The 18,125-nt window shown below is 46.0% G+C and overlaps 1 protein-coding gene across 5 annotated transcripts in view; it reads left to right on the forward strand.

Annotated features, from left to right (window-relative positions):
- KIF20A (kinesin family member 20A) overlaps positions 1–18,125 on the forward strand; it is a 220,051-nt gene that overhangs the window by 123,191 nt on the left and 78,735 nt on the right. For all 5 annotated transcript variants that reach the window (XM_085618375.1, XM_085618378.1, XM_085618374.1 and 2 more), the window contains exons 8-16: positions 243–437; positions 857–968; positions 2,425–2,493; positions 2,728–2,871; positions 11,692–11,857; positions 13,435–13,626; positions 13,942–14,081; positions 15,850–15,952; positions 16,254–16,506. In XM_085618375.1, the coding sequence (XP_085474501.1) occupies positions 243–437; positions 857–968; positions 2,425–2,493; positions 2,728–2,871; positions 11,692–11,857; positions 13,435–13,626; positions 13,942–14,081; positions 15,850–15,952; positions 16,254–16,506 (1,374 nt within the window). The remainder of the gene's footprint in view (positions 1–242; positions 438–856; positions 969–2,424; positions 2,494–2,727; positions 2,872–11,691; positions 11,858–13,434; positions 13,627–13,941; positions 14,082–15,849; positions 15,953–16,253; positions 16,507–18,125) is intronic.

Raw genomic sequence — 18,125 nt, forward strand, 5'->3', positions numbered from 1 at the left:
GAAGGAATTTCTTTGATCTAGCTTGCATCTGTGTTAGTAGAATCCACAGAGAAATTCTCTTTTTTGCGGATGATAGAAAATGTATTGTGGAGAGGGGGTGGTAACTGAGACCCTTATGAGAGTGGATACAGCTCAAACTGGTATGGTCCTGGGAGAGATGGTACAGGCCCCTGTCTCTGAACTGTGGAATGTTCCTACTTGCCAGTCTGCCTGTGCCCAGTTCCATTGTCTCTGATCCCCAGATACGAGTTCTCGCTGGGCGTACTCTGATGCGGTCTCCCTCGAGGAGCCAGATGAATCCCAGTTCTCCATATGGGTTTCCTTCTTTGAGATCTACAATGAGTTCATCTACGATCTGCTTGATTCTGGACCAAATAATGGCAAGAGGCAGAGCCTACGTCTGTGTGAAGATAAGAATGGGAGTCCATATGTCAAAGGTGAGTACTTGGGTATTGGAGGGGGTAAATTGGGACTGCTTTGTTGGGGTTCTAGGGTTTCTGTTATAGAAGAGCTGCCTGGAGAGCGGGGAAAAATGTCTGACTTAAGGGAGACTGGTGTATAGTGGGCCAGCATTTCACAAGGATGAGCCACCTGTTCAGGAAATTCTAACGGCAAAGTCCTATATGATGGAGCTCTGAAATGGTAGTGTGGGAAACGTGATGTACTAATAGCTAACCTTCAAGTGCAGGTCAGGCACAACATTGTGAAGTCGTATGGGCCAAGCATAGACGTAGTTGAGGCGTCACTATCCAGCTCTGACATGGGTGGCTTATCAGTGAAACTATGAAGAGCTTTAGTAGTTGAACCATCACATAATAGATATGTAGAGATACTGTAACCGTGCCTCTTCCACCAGACCTGAACTGGATTAATGTCTGTGACGCGGATGAGGCCTGGAGGATCCTGAGGGTCGGTCGAAAGAACCAGAGTTTTGCTAGCACCCACCTGAACCAGAGCTCCAGCCGCAGGTGAAAGGGATTGTTGAATCTGGTGGGCTGGAAATGAGGAGGACCTTTCATTCCTTTTATTGTTGTTGTATAATGCTCTCACTGGCTCGTAGCAAGTTCTGAGCGCTTTGTGGGGCAAAGGGATAAGATATCGAAGCACACCATGAAACGAGAGAAGAACAAATGGGACAAAGCCAGTTATTGTAGCTGTATGCTTGATGTCAGAGGAAGCGGTTTGTGGCTAGCTATCCAAATAGGAGTTTAAGATGTGGTGCCTTGAGAATGGAAGGATGTTCTTTAAACAATTTGTGTATTACAGTGGATCCAAATGATGACTGGGAATTACTGTTTTTGGGATTGTGCAATATTGAATTGACTGTGGCTGAATTTGACCCTCTGCTTCACCAGCAGCCTGTGGCGAGTTAATTGCTGGTGTGATTGGTTGTTTGAAGGGGAAAAGTATGGCAGTTTGACTGATTTTGTCTCCATTGGCACATCTATTAGTATAATCTAGTTGTTAATTGGTGGTTGATGCGAAGGTGGTGGAAACTATTATTTTATTTAGTGGCCTGTGAGAAAAAGGAGTGTTCCATTAGAGACTGAACTGATTGGCATTTGGGGTGTGCCGCAGTTTGGGGCCTGTCAAACGAATGTACTATGAAGTAGAGCTCCAGTCAGAGGTGAAGCAATCTGTGATTGAGAAATGAGAAACAGGATGTTCTTCAGCTGAAACGAGCCTCCACGTTTTGTGAGGCGGTAGGGAAGACAGCGAAGGTCCTCTTATTAATCAGAGCTGCAGGAAGTAGGGAGCAAGTGCTCTTATAACGGTTGATGTGGGATGTAGGGTTTCAGCCAAAAGGGAAAACTGTAATGCTCATCTAAACCAGGGCAAAAACTATGGTTCTGGCAAGAGATGGAGGTTTTGAAAACCATATGAGGACTGGCTGAGTTGAAGCAAAATTATATGTGTTAGGTGGTGAAGGGGATCAAATCTGGGATGAGAGGTTCAAATCGGATGAAAGGAAATGGTAGCATGAGTATGTGTATTTGGGTAGCATAGTCCTATTGTGTTGTTGGGTGAGGGCATGACTGAGGGGAGTTTCCTGTGAACAGGCTGGGCCAATGATCAAAATAGCTGCTTGGTGCCAGTGTGGCAGGGGTGTGGCTAGCGTTTTTATCTAGGGGGTGAATCAAAGAAAGGTTTTTCCCACATGTGTAAGGCAGCATGGATGGGTGAAGGGTTCAGTTGTACCAAAAAAAACGTTGTGGGAGCGTATCCAAGAAGGTGTCGCTAGAATGGATCTTAACAAAGGGGAGGTGTGGTGTACGAGGGGCTTGTGGTTTGTAAAGAAGCACAGCTGACGTTCAGTTGTGGCAAGATTGTGTCCATATTGGTTCCTTTTCCAGTGGGAAACTGATCAGTAGGTGCATGTGTTAATATTTCAAAGTAACTCGAAGTATTATTTTTACCTTACAGTCACAGTATTTTCTCCATCCGGATCCTACATCTTCAAGGAGGGACCGACTTGGTGCCCAAAATAAGCGAGTGAGTTAACAGAGAACTTTGTGCAGTTCAGTAGCCTTTAAATGTGTATTAATGTTTTAGTACCTAATAATAATAATTTGTTTTAGATCGAATAGCATAAGCTGCATGTTCACTTCTTTCCCAAGTTTGCTTCACTCACCACTGTTCTTGGTGAGGCTTTCTTCCCTATTCGCCACCTTTTGAAATGTTCCATCCCTTCTGCCTCCTCTTCACTCACTTCTCCCTATTTTGTAGGCTTTCTCTGTGTGACTTGGCTGGCTCAGAGCGCTGTAAAGATCAAAAGATTGGGGACAGGATGAAGGAAGCTACAAATATTAACACATCGCTGCACACATTGGGCCGGTGCATTGCTGCCTTGCGCCAGAACCAGCAACTAAAGTAAGTGCATTTGCACCTGGCAGAGCCAACAGCAGAAAGTATAAAATGAGCATCTATAACCGGGTATTTGTAGAAGGTGATGGATGCTGGTATTTTTGGGCAGGAAGACTGATTCATTAAGGTTTCCTACACCCTCTGATAGAATACTCTCTCAACCTCTCCCTTTAGGAACAAGAGCCATAACTCATTCTGATGATGGTGGCATGCCTAAAGTTGGGGTCCTTGCTTCCTGTTCAGGTTCTATCAGCTTATGGCCAGTGGAAAATAAAATCCGCTACACATAAATGTTAGGGAACTTCAAAGTGTTTCTGCCTCTTAATTTTTCATTTTTATGGTAGGATCTGGACGAGCAAAGTGACTTCCAAATGTTACGCCTTGAAACAGAGGCATAAGATAGTCTGTTGTCCATAGAGGCAGAGGGTAACTCTAAACAAAATCTCAATTTGTTAGAGCAGTTTACAAATAACTTTAGCGAAGACCAAAAATGCATATTACAAATGGGAACAGAAGAATGGCTACCCCAATAGGGGATAGGGTGGGTCTAGTGGATCATTACTCCATTAACAAGAACTCTATGTAATTTGCCAACAGAGACTGGCAGCTGTGCTATTGAATATGTTGGCAGGGAAGTGATATGGGACAGTGTGTGTGAGATGTTAGGGAGGGATTTTCTGGGGGTGACAGCAGATGGTGGATGAGTGAGGGGAGGGGGACAGAAGTAAAGGTGCCTCTGCGACAGAGCCAAGCTTTCTGCCATATTAAAATAAGAAGGCCCTACTCTGAAATTGCATACACATTACACCAGAAGAACAAAGCAGCAACAATACTGACTCGCCATATTGTCTGAAACGCTAATGCTTGGGCATCCTGTTTGGGCGCGCACCAGGCTGTGCTTAGGAACCCGTTTCAGTAAGACTAGCATCACTGTCACCTTTCCTCTTTTCTGTTATGCTGCTCATTAGTCTTCAACGCATTTCAGTCTATGAATGTGCCAATGCCGGAGACCTGTGGTTAAACCCAAGTTACTTGCTCCTGAAACAGAAATCCTAATCATGAATTTAAAAAAAAATCTTTGCTGCTTTTTCCAGTTTTGTTTTTTTCCCCCTGTGGATCTGACAGTCTAGGACCACTGGAGGTGCTATACATATCAACAAATGCATTAGACAACCGGGCTTAAGCACCATTTTAAGGTGTCTATAAGCCACCTAATACCAAGATATAGGGTGACTGGTGGTTGTGGCAGCTAGCTGTAGTCCAGGAACACAGTTCTTTTTACTAGAACCCATCTCTTCCTCTAGTTGCATTCCCATCATCCCCAGAAATTGAGCAGCTGTACAGTTTCCAGTAATCAACTTAAGTCTTTAGCGTAATTCCCTAGCATGCAGATGGTCGTTTCCGGAACTGTTGGGACTACCTTGCTAGACATTAGCTTACCAGATGTCTGATTGAAATCGCTATTAAACCCAGCCTGTACATGCCAGTTCCCAGTTGGGACTGGTCAAGCCTGTGGGTTCAGTTGGTGCCAGAGGGCTCGTTGATGGTCCCTACCCCACTACCACCCACTTAGATGTTGACTTCATATGACTTTTCTAAGATGCTGGATTCCTGCCCTCCGTTCTCTTGCAGAGTCTTCATCAGACAAGCCTTCAAGTGATCTCTCCCCAGTTGTTGGGAGCTCGATACCCAATACAGCATCTCACACCGGAACAAGGTCACAAGGATAAAATCGGAATGCTGAATAATGTCAATAGCACAAACGGGAACGCTACAAAAGGGTGGAAAAAATGGACACAGACTTCGCTTTAACTGGCCTCTTTCATCTTGGTGGGGCCCCTACCCTAGGTGCTTCAAGACTGTTATGCTGGGAGCTAAGCTACAGAGACTCTGCCATACTCCACTACCTTGCACCTGGAGCCACACAGACATTGGATGGCCAAATATTTTGATGTTAATACATTGCATTCCATTCTCTGTCACTGAAGTACACTTCTCCATTCATTATTCTGAAGTAAACTTACTGTAATAAAACACGACAACCTATAAAGGTGTTCAAAAACACCGCAGCATTCCACCATAAGCTAACATTCCAGGTAAAGCTCAATGCTAAATAGAATTAGCGACTACTTAGTAAACCTTATTTTCGTCATTACTGGTACCCAGCCTTTTTTAAGCCTCATTTGTGAGAAAGTGCCCTCTTTCTGTATGGTATGCCCCCACATTTTGCTGAATTGCTGATGTACTTTGACTGAGTGTGCCCTGGGCTCCTGCTAATCGGGTACCCAGGGCCTATGTTCCTTCCCTACAACTGCATTGAAGCCTAAACACAATTGGCATCTCTGGCCACAGGTCAGCCCCTGGTAAATGGTACCACAGGTACCCAGGGCACATGCCTACCACCCACTGCCCTCCCATAGATCAGTCACCCCTCTAGCTGGTTGCACTATACCAGTGGTGAGGGTACAGGTGCAGGAGCCCTGTGTGAGAAAGTGCCATATTTCTTGCATGTTATGCCCGCAAGTTTTGCTGAATTGCTGAATGTACTTTGACTGAGTGTGCCCTGGACTCCTGCCAATCAGGTGCCCAGGGCATATGTTCCTTCCCTAAAAACCTAAAACCCAAATTGGCAAACCCTGGCCACATGTCAGCCCCTGGTAAATGGTACCCTAGGTGCCCAGGGCCTTGTGACCAGGGAAGGCCTCTAGGGGCTGCAGCACTCATTGTGCCACCCTTAGAGGCCCTGTACCCTAACACACACACACTGCCCTTGCAGGCTGAGTGTCTGGGTACAAGACAAAACCGAGTCGACATGGCACACATCCCTTTGTGCCATGCCCACCACCTACACTGCCCTGGCATACATCAGCCACCCCTCTAGCTGGGTGCCCTATGCCAGTGGTGTGGGCACAGGAGCATGAGCTATGTGCCCCTACAGTACCCAGGTCCATTCCTGGGTACTGTAAGTGCAGTGCTGCCATTTAAGACTACGTGGTGCTGAGAGCTTGTCAAACACGAACTCCACAGCACCATAATGGCAGTACTGAAGACTGAGAAGTTAGGTATCAAACTTCTCAGCACATTAAACCTGCACTGATGCCAGTGTGGGATTTAATGTACCAAGCACACCAGAGGGCATCTTAGAGATGCCCCCTGAAACCTAACCTACAATCCACGTCTGGTCTGAGAGGCTGCCTAGGCTGCCACACAGCAGACATCTTGCTGGACCCCTGGGTAGGAGAGCCCCTGCTCTCCTGGGCCTGCAACACTGCACATCCTGGGCGAGGTGCTAGATCTCCTCCCCCAGGATGGGCAGGGGGAAGCTTCAAAGGCATGCCGCCTCTGTGAGCATACCCAGGCCACTGCAACCCCCCACTCTGGCGGGAAGCTTGGCCGGAAACCTCAAATAAGGATAGGGGATGTGCCAACCCCACCCCTCAAGTGGGGGAGGCGAGGTGAAGCACATCTCCGGGCGCTCGCCATCTTGAAGATGGGAGGCCCTACCCAATCAGGACTAGGCTACTGCCCCCCTCCCACAGGAGAGTGGCAGAATAGGAGATGTACCCACCCCAGGACAGGGACTCATTGGTCCCTTCCCTTTACCTTCCTGTAACAACTCTAAATCTAGTATTTTGGGGCACCCTGAACCTTCCTTCCTCAGATTTCGAAATACAAAGAAGAAAGACCTGCCCTGTGCTAAGAAGAGGAAGACACCAACTGCTTTGGCCCCAGCCCTACCGGCCTGTCGACCCTCGAACCTGCTACAACCCGGCACCTCTTGTGGCCAGCAACCTCACAAACCCCGGAGGACCTGGCTACCTTTTGGCTCTAAGCACCTGGGACTTCCATGAGTAGAGGCTCTACTCAAAATCTCCTTCTAATCCCTGGCATCAGCCCGGAACTGCGAACCCTTCACACTCTGCACCCGCCAAGCCTGGCCTGTGACGGAGTGAACAAAGACCACAAGGACGACCCCACAGCGACTGTGACCTCCGGCACCCAAGGACTTCCCTCGATGCTCCTGACAACGCCTGCAGCCTCAGAACCGGGTCCCCCCCCCCCCCCCCCCCCCCCCCCCCCCAACCGCGATCAACAGAGGGTAAGATTTCCCGACACCAAAAGGCACCCCTGCACCCGGCGCCACGCGGCCGCCTGTGCCCAACTCCGGGGTACCTACCTATCCTCCAACTACCAAACTTACCTCTCGAAGTGGTGGTGTCACCTGAAGAATCTTTGTCCCCGAGCTTGCAGTCTTTTTCTAAACCGGAGCTTTCCCATTGAAATCAATTGAGCGCCCGAAGGCTCAAAAGCACCCTGCACCCAGCCGCCCGAGTGGCCCTGGCAGTGTAACCTCTACACCTACCTACTTCCCCATTTGCCCCCCTGAGCAAGTGACCAGGAGCCCAGCTCCCACAGCCGCGTGGCCTGCTAGTCAGCAGCCACCAACCAAGGCCCCCCTGCCTCCCATAGGATAACATTGGGCCTAACTCTCTCTGCACCCGGCTGCCCCTGTGCCTCTGAGGGTGTAACAACTGTACCTACCTGACCCTGGGAGACCCCTGAGTCTATGCCCAGGACCTTAACTCTGCCAGTCGAGTATTTACCTTAAAGCTGATAACTCAATTTTTTCCATAGGGTAACATTGACTGTTTTTCCGAGAATTTCTTTTAAGTGTGGACATTTCAAAACTTAAAATATTAACCAAAAATCAGCCGAGTAACGAAAATACTCGCCTGCTATTAGGTGAGCTCCCAGTGCTGGATCTTGGTACCCAGCAGTGACTCTGAAAAATATTCACAACCGTACTTGCCAGTAACCCAATTTTCTTCCATAGGAAACCATTGACTGTTTTTCTGTGAAATTTCTTCTAAGTGTCGATTTTTGCAAACTTTAAATATTCTTTAAAAATCGTATACATTGTGATAACGTAATTACTTACCTGTTTTGGATAAAGGTCCCAGTACTGAGTCTTGGCACCCAGTACTGGATTACAAAAAAACCGAGAACATACTATACCTGCAACTGGAATTTTCTTCTATAGAGAATCATTGACTGTTTTCTATGAAATATTTTTTAAGTGTCAACTTTTAAAATAGCAAAATATTGTCTAAAAATCATAACAGTAACTAGGTCGACTTTTATCACTTGATTCGAAGTACAGACCCAGGACTGAATCTAGGATCCAGTCCTGGAATCCCAAAAGTAATCCTAAAAGTAATCTGTTGCACATAACTTGAAACCTCCATTGAACTCAATGCATTATTGTGTTTAAAATTGTGTTGCCTATTGCAACCACTTGTAACTTTCTACAAAAGTCAATTGCACATTGCAAAAGTATTTATATAAAGCATCTCATTCTGAGAAAGTATATTTTAATACCTATTGTTGGTTCTAAAATAAAACAAGCATATATTTTTTATATATAAACCATTGGCCTAGAGTTCAGTTACAGATTGTGTGAGACCATTTGCTGGCTGAGTGTGTGCAACAAATGCTTTACACTGTCCTCTGATACTGCCTTACTGCTCGGCCAAGCTACCACTTTAGAGAGTAAGGTTATATCTAACTTTAGCCTCTGCTAAACCTCTTGGGACTGTGGACTCTGTACACCCTGTACCTATTTGGGAACAGTATATACAGAGCCGCTTTCTCACACCCTGTGCCCCTACAGTGTCTAAGTCCATTCTTAGACACTGTAAGTGCAGTGCTGCAATTAAGAGTATATGGTGCTGGGAGTTTGTCATTACAAACTCCACAGCACCATAATGGCTAAACTGAGAAGTTTGGTATCAAACTTCTCAGCACATTAAACCCACACTGATGCCAGTGTGGGATTTAATGAAAAATGCACACAGAGGGCATCTTAGAGATGCCCCCTGAAAACTAACCTACCACTTGTGTCCAGGCTGAGTGGCTGCTTTCAGCTGCCACCACCAGGCATGTTTCTGGACTTGGTCGAGAGCCTGCTGCTCTCTGGGGCCTGAAACAATGCACATTCTGGGAGGAGGTGCCAAGCTTCGTCCCCCAGGATGGGCAGGGTTCACGAAGGGGAAGCTTCAAAGGCTTGCTGCCTTTGTGAGCTTCCCTAGGCCACTAGCTGCTCTCAGCAACTAGTCCCCACTGGTTCTGACCCCCACTTTGGACGAGAGAACCGGCGGGAAAAACAAGTGAGGAAGAGAGGTGTGCCCACCTCTGCCAACTCCACCCCTCAGGTGGGGGAGGCGAGGTGAAGCCCAACTTTCAGTCCACGCCATCTTGAAGATGGGGGGACTCAGCCAACCAGGGACAGGCTCATGCCCCCTTCCCTCTGAAGGGTGGCATAATAGTGGCAAACCCACCCCGGGGAAGGGACCCATTGGTCCCTGCCTTTTACCTACCTGTAACACCCATAAATCTAGTATTTAGGGGGCACCCTGAACCTTCCCTCTTCATATTCCAGATTCTGAAAAAGCAAAGAAGAAAAAGAAGAAAGAAGACACCCACCGACTTGGCCCCAGCCCTACCAGTCTGTCTCCACCTCGAACCTGCTCCTGTGAAATCCCGGTGTGTCCTGCAGCCAGCAACCTCAAAAACCCCGGTGGCCCTGCCTGCCTTCAAGCACAAAGACTTTGTCTCCCGTGAACACCGGAATTGTTCACCTGCAACCTCTGGCTCCGGCCGGACACTGCGAATCCGCCCAATTCTGCACCTGCCGTCCACGGCCTGAGCTAGAGTGGGCAAACACCACGAGGAGGTCCCTCCGGCGATCCTGACCAGAGATCCTGCAACCCCTGACCTGCCTCAAGCTTCTAGCCGATACCTGTAGTCTAAATCCACAAGGCCCCCCTAACCGCGACAAAGAGCTGCTAAGAAGATCCGTCCCCAAAAGGCACCCCTGCACCCGACTCTCCCATGGCCTTGTGTGCCCAAACCGACGGTGCCTAACCAACCCATAACTTCCTAACTTACCTCTCGAAGTGGTGGTCGCACCCAGAAGACCTTTGTCTCCCTACCTGCAGTGCTTTTGCAAACTGGAGGTTCTCTATTGACACCAACAGGGCGTCCGGCGTCAAAACAGCACCCTGCACCCGGCCGCTCTAGTGCCGCTGAGGGGTCACCTTTAGTGCTAATTAGTTTCCCCATTTGCCCTGAGCTAAAGTCCAGGAGCTTTGCTCCCACGACCAGTGGCCTGCAGGTCAGCAGTCACCAACCGGAGGCCCCCTATCCCCCGTTGAATAAAATTGTGCCTCAGCACTGTGCACCCGGCCGCCATAGTGCCGCTGAGGGTGTAACAAGAGTGCATCCTTGACCCTGGGGGACCCCGACTCTACCCCCGAACCTCAACTCCCACTACCAAATACTTACCTCAAAACCGATAGCACTATTTTCCTTCATTGGATAACATTGACTGTTTTCTGTGAAAAGTTTTAAGTGTGGAGTTTGAGAAACTAAAGAAATTCTTTTAAATTGCATAATATAACATAAACGATTTTACTTGCCTGTTTTCAGGAAATGTCCCAGAGTAGTATCTAGTTCTACTACTCTGTGTAAGCCTCGTAATCTCAAAAGTTACTTACCTGCTATTTTACTAAAAAGCCTATTCAAGTCTATATACTGCATTTACTAAGTATTGCATTTGTCTGCATCCATACTGTAAATCAAATCAAAGTGCCTATCCAATTATCATTCAAACTGTATTTCTATTGCATTACTACTGTAAAGTATTTATTGCTACTGGTTCTATAAAATAAAATAACTAAAAGAATATTTTTATACAAAAACAATTGGTCTGAGCTTCAGTCTTTGAGTGTGTTTCAGTTACTAAGTGTGTACAACAAATGCTTAACACCGTCCTCTGATACTGCCTTACTGCTCAATCACACTACCACAAATAGAGAGTTAGGTGCTATCTACCTTTACCTCTGCCTACCTTTGGGGTTCCACTGCACTCTGGGCACACTATACCTCAGTTTGGTATAGTATATACAGAGCCAGCTTCCTACATCATGGTTATACCTAACCCTATTTTACCAGCCTCCAAGTAAAGCCAGATTCTTCATTGAAAGCTGTAGCGGTGTTGGATCGCCCACCATCGCTTCCCCTGGAGAATCCCATGCCCAAAGGGGCCATAGATGCTACCAAGGAGCTGTAGTTACAAGTAAGATTTTCTTCTTACTGCCACCAAGACCGAGGCGCATTCCTCCTAACAATGGTTCCACAAGATGAACTTGGAGTAAGACAGATATTGCATAAATTAAAGGGTATGGTGTTTGTCAACTGTGCTTTTGCATTGCTCTGATCATATCGCATAATTTGATCCACCGAATCGGAGTACTTCCAGTTGCCTTAAACATAGTCCTTTTTTTTTTACACTGTTCCCCTGTCTATGGTATGAACCTTGGTAATTGTGTTTTTCAATAAAACATTCTTCTACCAATCCATGTACTCTTTATATACTGTGTTCTACAAATCGTGCTAGATTGCTCGAGTAACTGTTGCATTTGAAGTGGTTCCATGGCTTAAGTTATAATTAATTTCTGTATGGTTAAATAACCTGTAGATGTTATTCATTAAGGATATCTGCAATATTGTATTCATGAATGCAACTGTAAATGATATTTATCGTATATATCTCAACTCAATAGAAATTAAAGTGTTTGCTTCTTGTGTGCACCATAAATCTTCAGGAAAAGGGTCTGGTTTATGTAAAGCAGTTATGAGCATCTCTGCACCAGCCTCAGTACCCCCATGTACCTGCTTCATTACTGCCCTTCAGCATTTCCTTAAGATATTAAAGTCCCTTTCAGTAGTTTGCACAATCATAGATTGTTACCATTCTCTTTACAGGTTGAAGCAGAACATTGTCCCGTTCCGTGACAGTAAACTAACACGAGTGTTCCAGGGCTTCTTCACAGGTCGTGGTCAGTCTTGTATGATTGTCAATATCAACCAATGTGCTTCTACGTATGATGAGACACTGCACGCCTTGAAGTTTTCTGCTATAGCCAACCAGGTGGGTGAGCTAGCTGCCCTCTACTGCGTGTAGCAGCAAGGGCATTATTCTAAACTGATGGAAGGGGGTTCTTGCAAGATGGGGTTGTAAGCATGAAGACTAGTCTATTGTGCAGGGAGACTCCTAATATGAGACTCTTCACTGGGAAAAGAGTACTTGTGCATTGGATGTGGGAAAGAAGTGCTAAAAGTGTTTGAATCCTCTTCTCACACTTCAGTAGTGGAAACTAACATGAGAGGAAATAAATCCATTGATGGAGATGGTATTCGCCTCCACCCATCTCCTTCAATTGATTTATGACACTTGCCACATGGCTTGACTGGCACTGTAATCATGACCTGAGCTATTTGGGTCTTGAAGTTTTAGCTTGCATCTCACGCGCGTGGTACATACTCCAGTCTAGTCCAGTGCTGTATGGCGAGACAGGGGCCTCCTTTTCAAACCCAAATTTGAGCAGTACATTTTAAAGACGTGAATTGTTGAATGTGAATTTCTGTAACTTTCATGGCACCCCCTTTCTCTGTGGTGAATTGCTTTTCTCAGGAATAGCCATGGGAGGTAGTCACAGATGGATTAAAAGAAAAAAAAACACTTCCACCCCTAAAATGTGTTCACTGTAAGACATTTCTGAAGCAGATCTTAGTGCTGTCCAGCTTTGCCACTTCCACTGGCTCGTGAGGGTGAATATTTTTGGATCAGGTAGGTTGTTTCAGCTGTACTGAAGGAAGTTAGTTTGTACGCCTATCTCCATGGCTCTGCTGGCTCCACAAGATTCAGATCAGACCGTTCCCTCCTGAAACCTTGTTTAAATAAAGCTGTACAAGCAGACGTGGATATATTGTTAAAATGAGGATACCATGCTGCTTGATATGGTGCTTCATTTACAACTTCAGCGATGTATTATTATTGGGAGTAAGATTTGATATGCATCCTTCAATTGAAGAAATTATGAAATCGGGAATGAAGGATTGTTTACTTAGAATTATGGTCTTGTAAGGGACCATACATCTATTGACCGTACCCCAGATAGTTCAAATCATAAATGGGTTAATCTCTGCCAGGCTGGATTACTACAATGCCCTTTATCTGGATTTACCTGTTGAGGCAACAAATAAGCAGCTTGATTGATACTGCACCTCATGAAACTTGATTTGATATAGTCAGCCCTTGCGAAAGTCCCCTGGCTTCTGTAAGGCAGATGATTATTTTAAGTCTCTCTGCTTGGTTCACAAATGGTTTTATGATCCTTTGGCAAATCCTTTTCCCCCTAAATGTTTGTTTTACAAACCTAACAGCCTAACATAACAAGCTTCAGACTCTCCATTAAATTACTAGCTGAGCCAGTTCAGTTGCACTCGAGAAACTTCTCCTGCCTTTTTCTAGTGTTTCAACATCTGAATGGTTCATAGGTCGTTCGTGTTTACAGCTTTAACTTCTTAGCAATAGGGTCTCTTCTGGCGAATGTTGTGCTTTGTAAATATAAAAAATTGCAAATAATGTATTTACAATGTTTGGAATTACCATACAACCTGATTACGGAAAGCTACTAACTTGACTGACTTAATATTTTCTATCAGCTGGTCCAAGCTCCTACTGCGAAGCTGAAGATCCCATCCATCAAGTCGCTCATCAGGGAGCACTCGAGAGCCAACCGCAGCCTTGAAGTGGGCGAGGATGTAGAGGTGATGGAGGAGGAGGAGGAGGAAGAGGAAGAGTTGGACTCTGATGAAAGCTGCAATGAGGGTGATGTCACCATGTTCAACAGAGAGGTTTGTTCTGTCCTAATATGAATGTGGCAGCAAAATTATATGGTGGTCTGATGCGCTAACCATTCAAGAGCTTGCTGTTGGAAGGTGGTGAAGGGTGGAAGTGCAGATGTTTTTTTTGGAGGAAGGGGGACATTCCTGTGGTGATGCACCAGTAGGGACTAAAGGTGTGCAGTGTGTCCTTAGGGCAGCTGGTAGTGCACTCGTCAGAGTTGGAAGGTATGAGAGTGCTGCCATTTAGTGTAAGATGAGTGGTTGGGTGTACTCTGAGGGTGATGGGCTCTGTCTCTTATTTATTGGAGTAACTCCTCCCACCAGGATCTCGTGCAGGCTGTGGAAGCAATGAAGGAGCTGCTCCTAAAGGAACGTCAGGAGAAGCTAGAGCTGGAGATGCGCCTTCGCAAGGAGATCTGTGAAGAGATGGTGGAGGAAATGCAGGCCAGGGAGGCTTCAAGCAGGTATTTACTGCAATGATCGGATATTGTGATTAAGTTATTAGCATTCACTACCAACTAGTGGGCAAGCATTATGTGCTGCACTAACAGCCTGTGGTTGGCATCTGGATGGGGAGCTTGTAGCATTTGGATTTGTAATGTTATGTTTTTTTGCATCCAGTGATCTTTAACTAGCAGGCATTCGCTGTTGCACAGAAATCTGACTAAAATGTTCTTTGTAGTTTTCATACACTTGTATGTCCTCTCTGATAGTTGTAGCAGTTAAGGTTGAAGGAGGCAGGCAGGCAACTAGAGCCAAATTTCGGGGGGGGGGGGGGCTGAAAAAGATTTCGGGGGGGGGGCTAAGTCTTCCAGCCATAGGCAGAATGGCTGTAAGAAGGGGTGAACACACAGCAAAAGCCTCATTAACGAGTAAATGGTCTTTTAAAGACCCGTGAAGTACTCTGGTGCGGCTGCAATTAGACGGACGCCAGCCCGCGAGGCTCTCTCAGCCGGGCTGTCACACACGACGGGGGGGGCTGAAGCCCGGTGAGCCCAATGGGTGTTGCGCGCCTGGAAGGAGGAGTTCCAGTAATGGTTTAAGATGTATGTTAAGAGGGCAGGGATGGACAGACCATCCTTGAGTATCTCTTGCAGTCAAGGGAAAAGGTCAAAGCAGAATGGAGGCAGAGATAGGATAACAGATATATTGGTCAGAAAGCAAGCAACCAAGTGAAGGACAGTGCTGGGTGGAGTGTAGTAGAGGTGGCGGAAAGGCACAATAGCCGAAGATCTGCAACTTTATGATAATTAACTATAGTCTTTAAGCCTGTGTTGCAGTGAGGGTTCATTCTATGCACCTATAGCTGTAATCTTGTTTGGATGTCCAAGACATTAATTTTCTCATCTGTTAAAGTTAACAATTGAATGTATGGTGCTTTTTCGGTCAGCCAAAGGGAGGATAATTGCAGATTGGGCAATAGAAATATCAACATCCTCTGGCCAGGATGGTAGCTTAGCTGTTCATGAGAATGTCCTATTATGGGCCACACAGGTGTTCACCAGAGATTGATGCTCCTCCTCCAACTGTGTTCTTGCCTCACTCGTCTCCAAAACATTTTGTTCTAATTCACAGTAATATAATGGAAAGCAGCCGCTGTAAGAATAGTCCAAACCTGTACCAGAAACTAGTCTTGTACAAGCCTACTTAATGTCCCCACAACTCCCAATGCTAACTATTGTTCCGTTTCAACACGCTCCGTTTAATATCAGTACGTTGGATTCTTTCTAACTCATTAAAATGGCTGCCCGGGCATGTCTAAAATATAAATAAATAAAATAGTCCCACTATTTTTACTCATTTGGCCATATGGCACTTGCCCAGCCCTTCCTTCATTTTGTTTTAGTGGCTGCATCAATCTGCATCACTTAAACTACTTAAATATGCCCATAATCATTCTCCCAGTGCAGCCTTGCAATACTACTCCGGCTGGGAGAAAATGCCAGCACATGCGTGCGCGAAGGTGTAAGAGCTCAATACCTCATGCAACAGAAGCAAAGCGCGAGGCAATGCCTCTGTTTGAGAGGTACATTGGATTTCCTCAAAGAGCTCGAACAAAATTGACAATGGATTTAAACTGTTTTGCATGCAATGTTAATGCTTAGCTGTTGCACACGGGAGGACCCAAAAATAATTACTTTGGGATTAAACTCTGAATAATTAATGGTCCAGAGTTAAACATAATGGAACCATGCACTATAAGTGTGAGTAACTTGTGCTTTCTCCCTGCAGTGAATATGTGGAGCGGGAGAAGGAGCTGCTGGAGGAAATGTATGAGAGTCGTATGGAGAACTTTAAAGAATCCTTCACCAAGTATTACCAACAAGAGCTTCAGGTGAGGGACCGAAGGATGGTGATGGGGATCCTGGCCCACCTCTTCCGCGTGTTGCCATGCTTCTGTGGGAATGTACCTGGCAGGCTATTGGCCTGGAATGAAACCTCCCACCCTTTGTTGTGGTCAGTGGTGGGGCTAGGCCCCACCTGCCAGTGACTGCTTGTAGGAGGTAGACTGAAGGTCATCTAGATAGGACACTGCAGGTGACCTGCTTGGCTAAGACGTACATATGGGGGTACATTTGTAGGTGGCTTGCGGATGGCACTCTAAGTGAGACCCTTACATTCCTTCTCTGCCCTAGGAGCGAGAGGAGAGGATCGAGGAGCTGGAGGCTGCTCTGCAAGCCAGGTCTGAGACGAAAGCCGCACCAGCCAGCAGCAGGAAGCCGGAGGTGATGGGCCATCTCGGCGGTGAAGAGGAGCATCTCCGGAGGTCTGAGCGGGTTGCGTCCTCCAAGACCCTGCAGCAGGAGCTGGTACAGGCCAAGCAGGAGCTGCTGGAAACCAAGGTGGAGCTGGCGACGTGTCAGGAGCAACTGCGAGCTAAGTGCAAGGGTACGTGTTGCGTGTGCTACTTGGCTGTTTATTTGGGAGTACCGTAACCAGGGAAAGGAAGGAAACTCCAGAAATATGGAAAGTCCAATTCAAGATCTTGGAGCTCTCTAGACTAATTCAGTTGATTAGTTTAAGACCACTGTTTGTTTAGTCTCCAAATATGGTGTTCTATAGGCCCTAGGGCATTTGGTGGTTAGCGGACAGTATCCTGCCTATGTACTAATGTTTACATCTGGTAATTTGTGGGTCACAAAACTAATGCAATTAGATTGGGTAACCAAGTAACAGGTGAACTCTGGTCCTTTAGTCTCTTGAGAGCTTTTCTCCTGCAAGGGTGCTCAATGTATGAGCAAATAGATGCTGGTGTTTGGATTTGGGGGCCCTAACTCTCCTCCAGGGCCAGGCTTTCATACCCCTTGGAGCAATTCAGTGTGCTAATGCCACAGCAGCCGTTTCCAGTACACAAGGTGACAAGTATTGGCAAAAGCAATAGGTCTCATCTTTGAGACCTATTGACTTTGGCATCCATTTTTTGGCATGCTGCACAACGTCCTTGAAACTGTGCAGCATGGATAATGAATAAAAAGAGCTTTGACTTGCTGCCTGTATCATTTTGTAGCCACGCACAAAATGACATGGGTGCTTTTTTCCCTGTTTAGTTACAGATCCGAGTTGGATCGTTAACTAAAGAGAAAAGAGGCAAGAAGGCGAATTTAAAAAAAAAAAAAAAAAAAAAACGTTATTGTCTTTAAAAAGTATTCCTTTTACAAAAACATTATGGACGAAGAAAACAAAGCTGTGCTGGAAGCAGCACTTGGGGTGGACGCAATACAGAGGGAGCGGGTGGGCTACAAGAAGTAATGGATGAGAGAGCAGCGTGGAGCAGGCCGGGGAGAAGCACACTGGCATGGAGGCAATGGGAGAGAGAAACGTGCAGCAGATTGGGGGAGTAGCACACATACAACAGAAATCAACAAGGAGTTCAGGGGAAGGGAAGTTTAGGAGGTAGACCGCAAGAAAAAAACATGCTGTCTCATGGAGTGCTTAACCAAAAGAAAACAAGTTGTGCTTTAAAACCAAGCTGTGTAAGTATAGAAGCCAGCCAATCAAAAGTTATGGTAAAGACATGGGACAGGTTTTTAGTATGTGTAACAATTGCCATGCTTCTTTATCTGTGCCTTAGCATGCACACACAATTGATTTGAAAAATAAAGCCACCCGTTTTAAGTGAGTTTCAGAAAAATCTGCACAGCAATGTCACTAAAACCCTCCCGGTTCTCAGCCGTATATAGTCTAAATCTTCCTCATTATTTCTTTGTAGTGGGAGGCCTGGACTCCTGTTCACTTGTAAGCGCCTCAATTAAAAATCACTGGCATTATTGATTAATCCTAATCCGTTAAACTCCTGAGCTCATACTTTTTTTCCTCTTGAACGTGTCATCATGAATTTCTTCAGCTCGCTCGTTAGCCTTAACCTATTCACCCGTGCACATCAATGTTGGCTTAGTCTTTTTTAAATAAAATTGTCTCCTCGTTTTCACCACGTTTTGCTACATATCTTGTGATGATGAAAGGTTGCAATTAGACTTCACATCGGGGTCGTCACTAATCGTTCGATC

This window comes from Triturus cristatus, chromosome 7, assembly GCF_964204655.1.
Source record: "Triturus cristatus chromosome 7, aTriCri1.1, whole genome shotgun sequence".
Taxonomy (NCBI): Eukaryota; Metazoa; Chordata; class Amphibia; order Caudata; family Salamandridae; genus Triturus; species Triturus cristatus.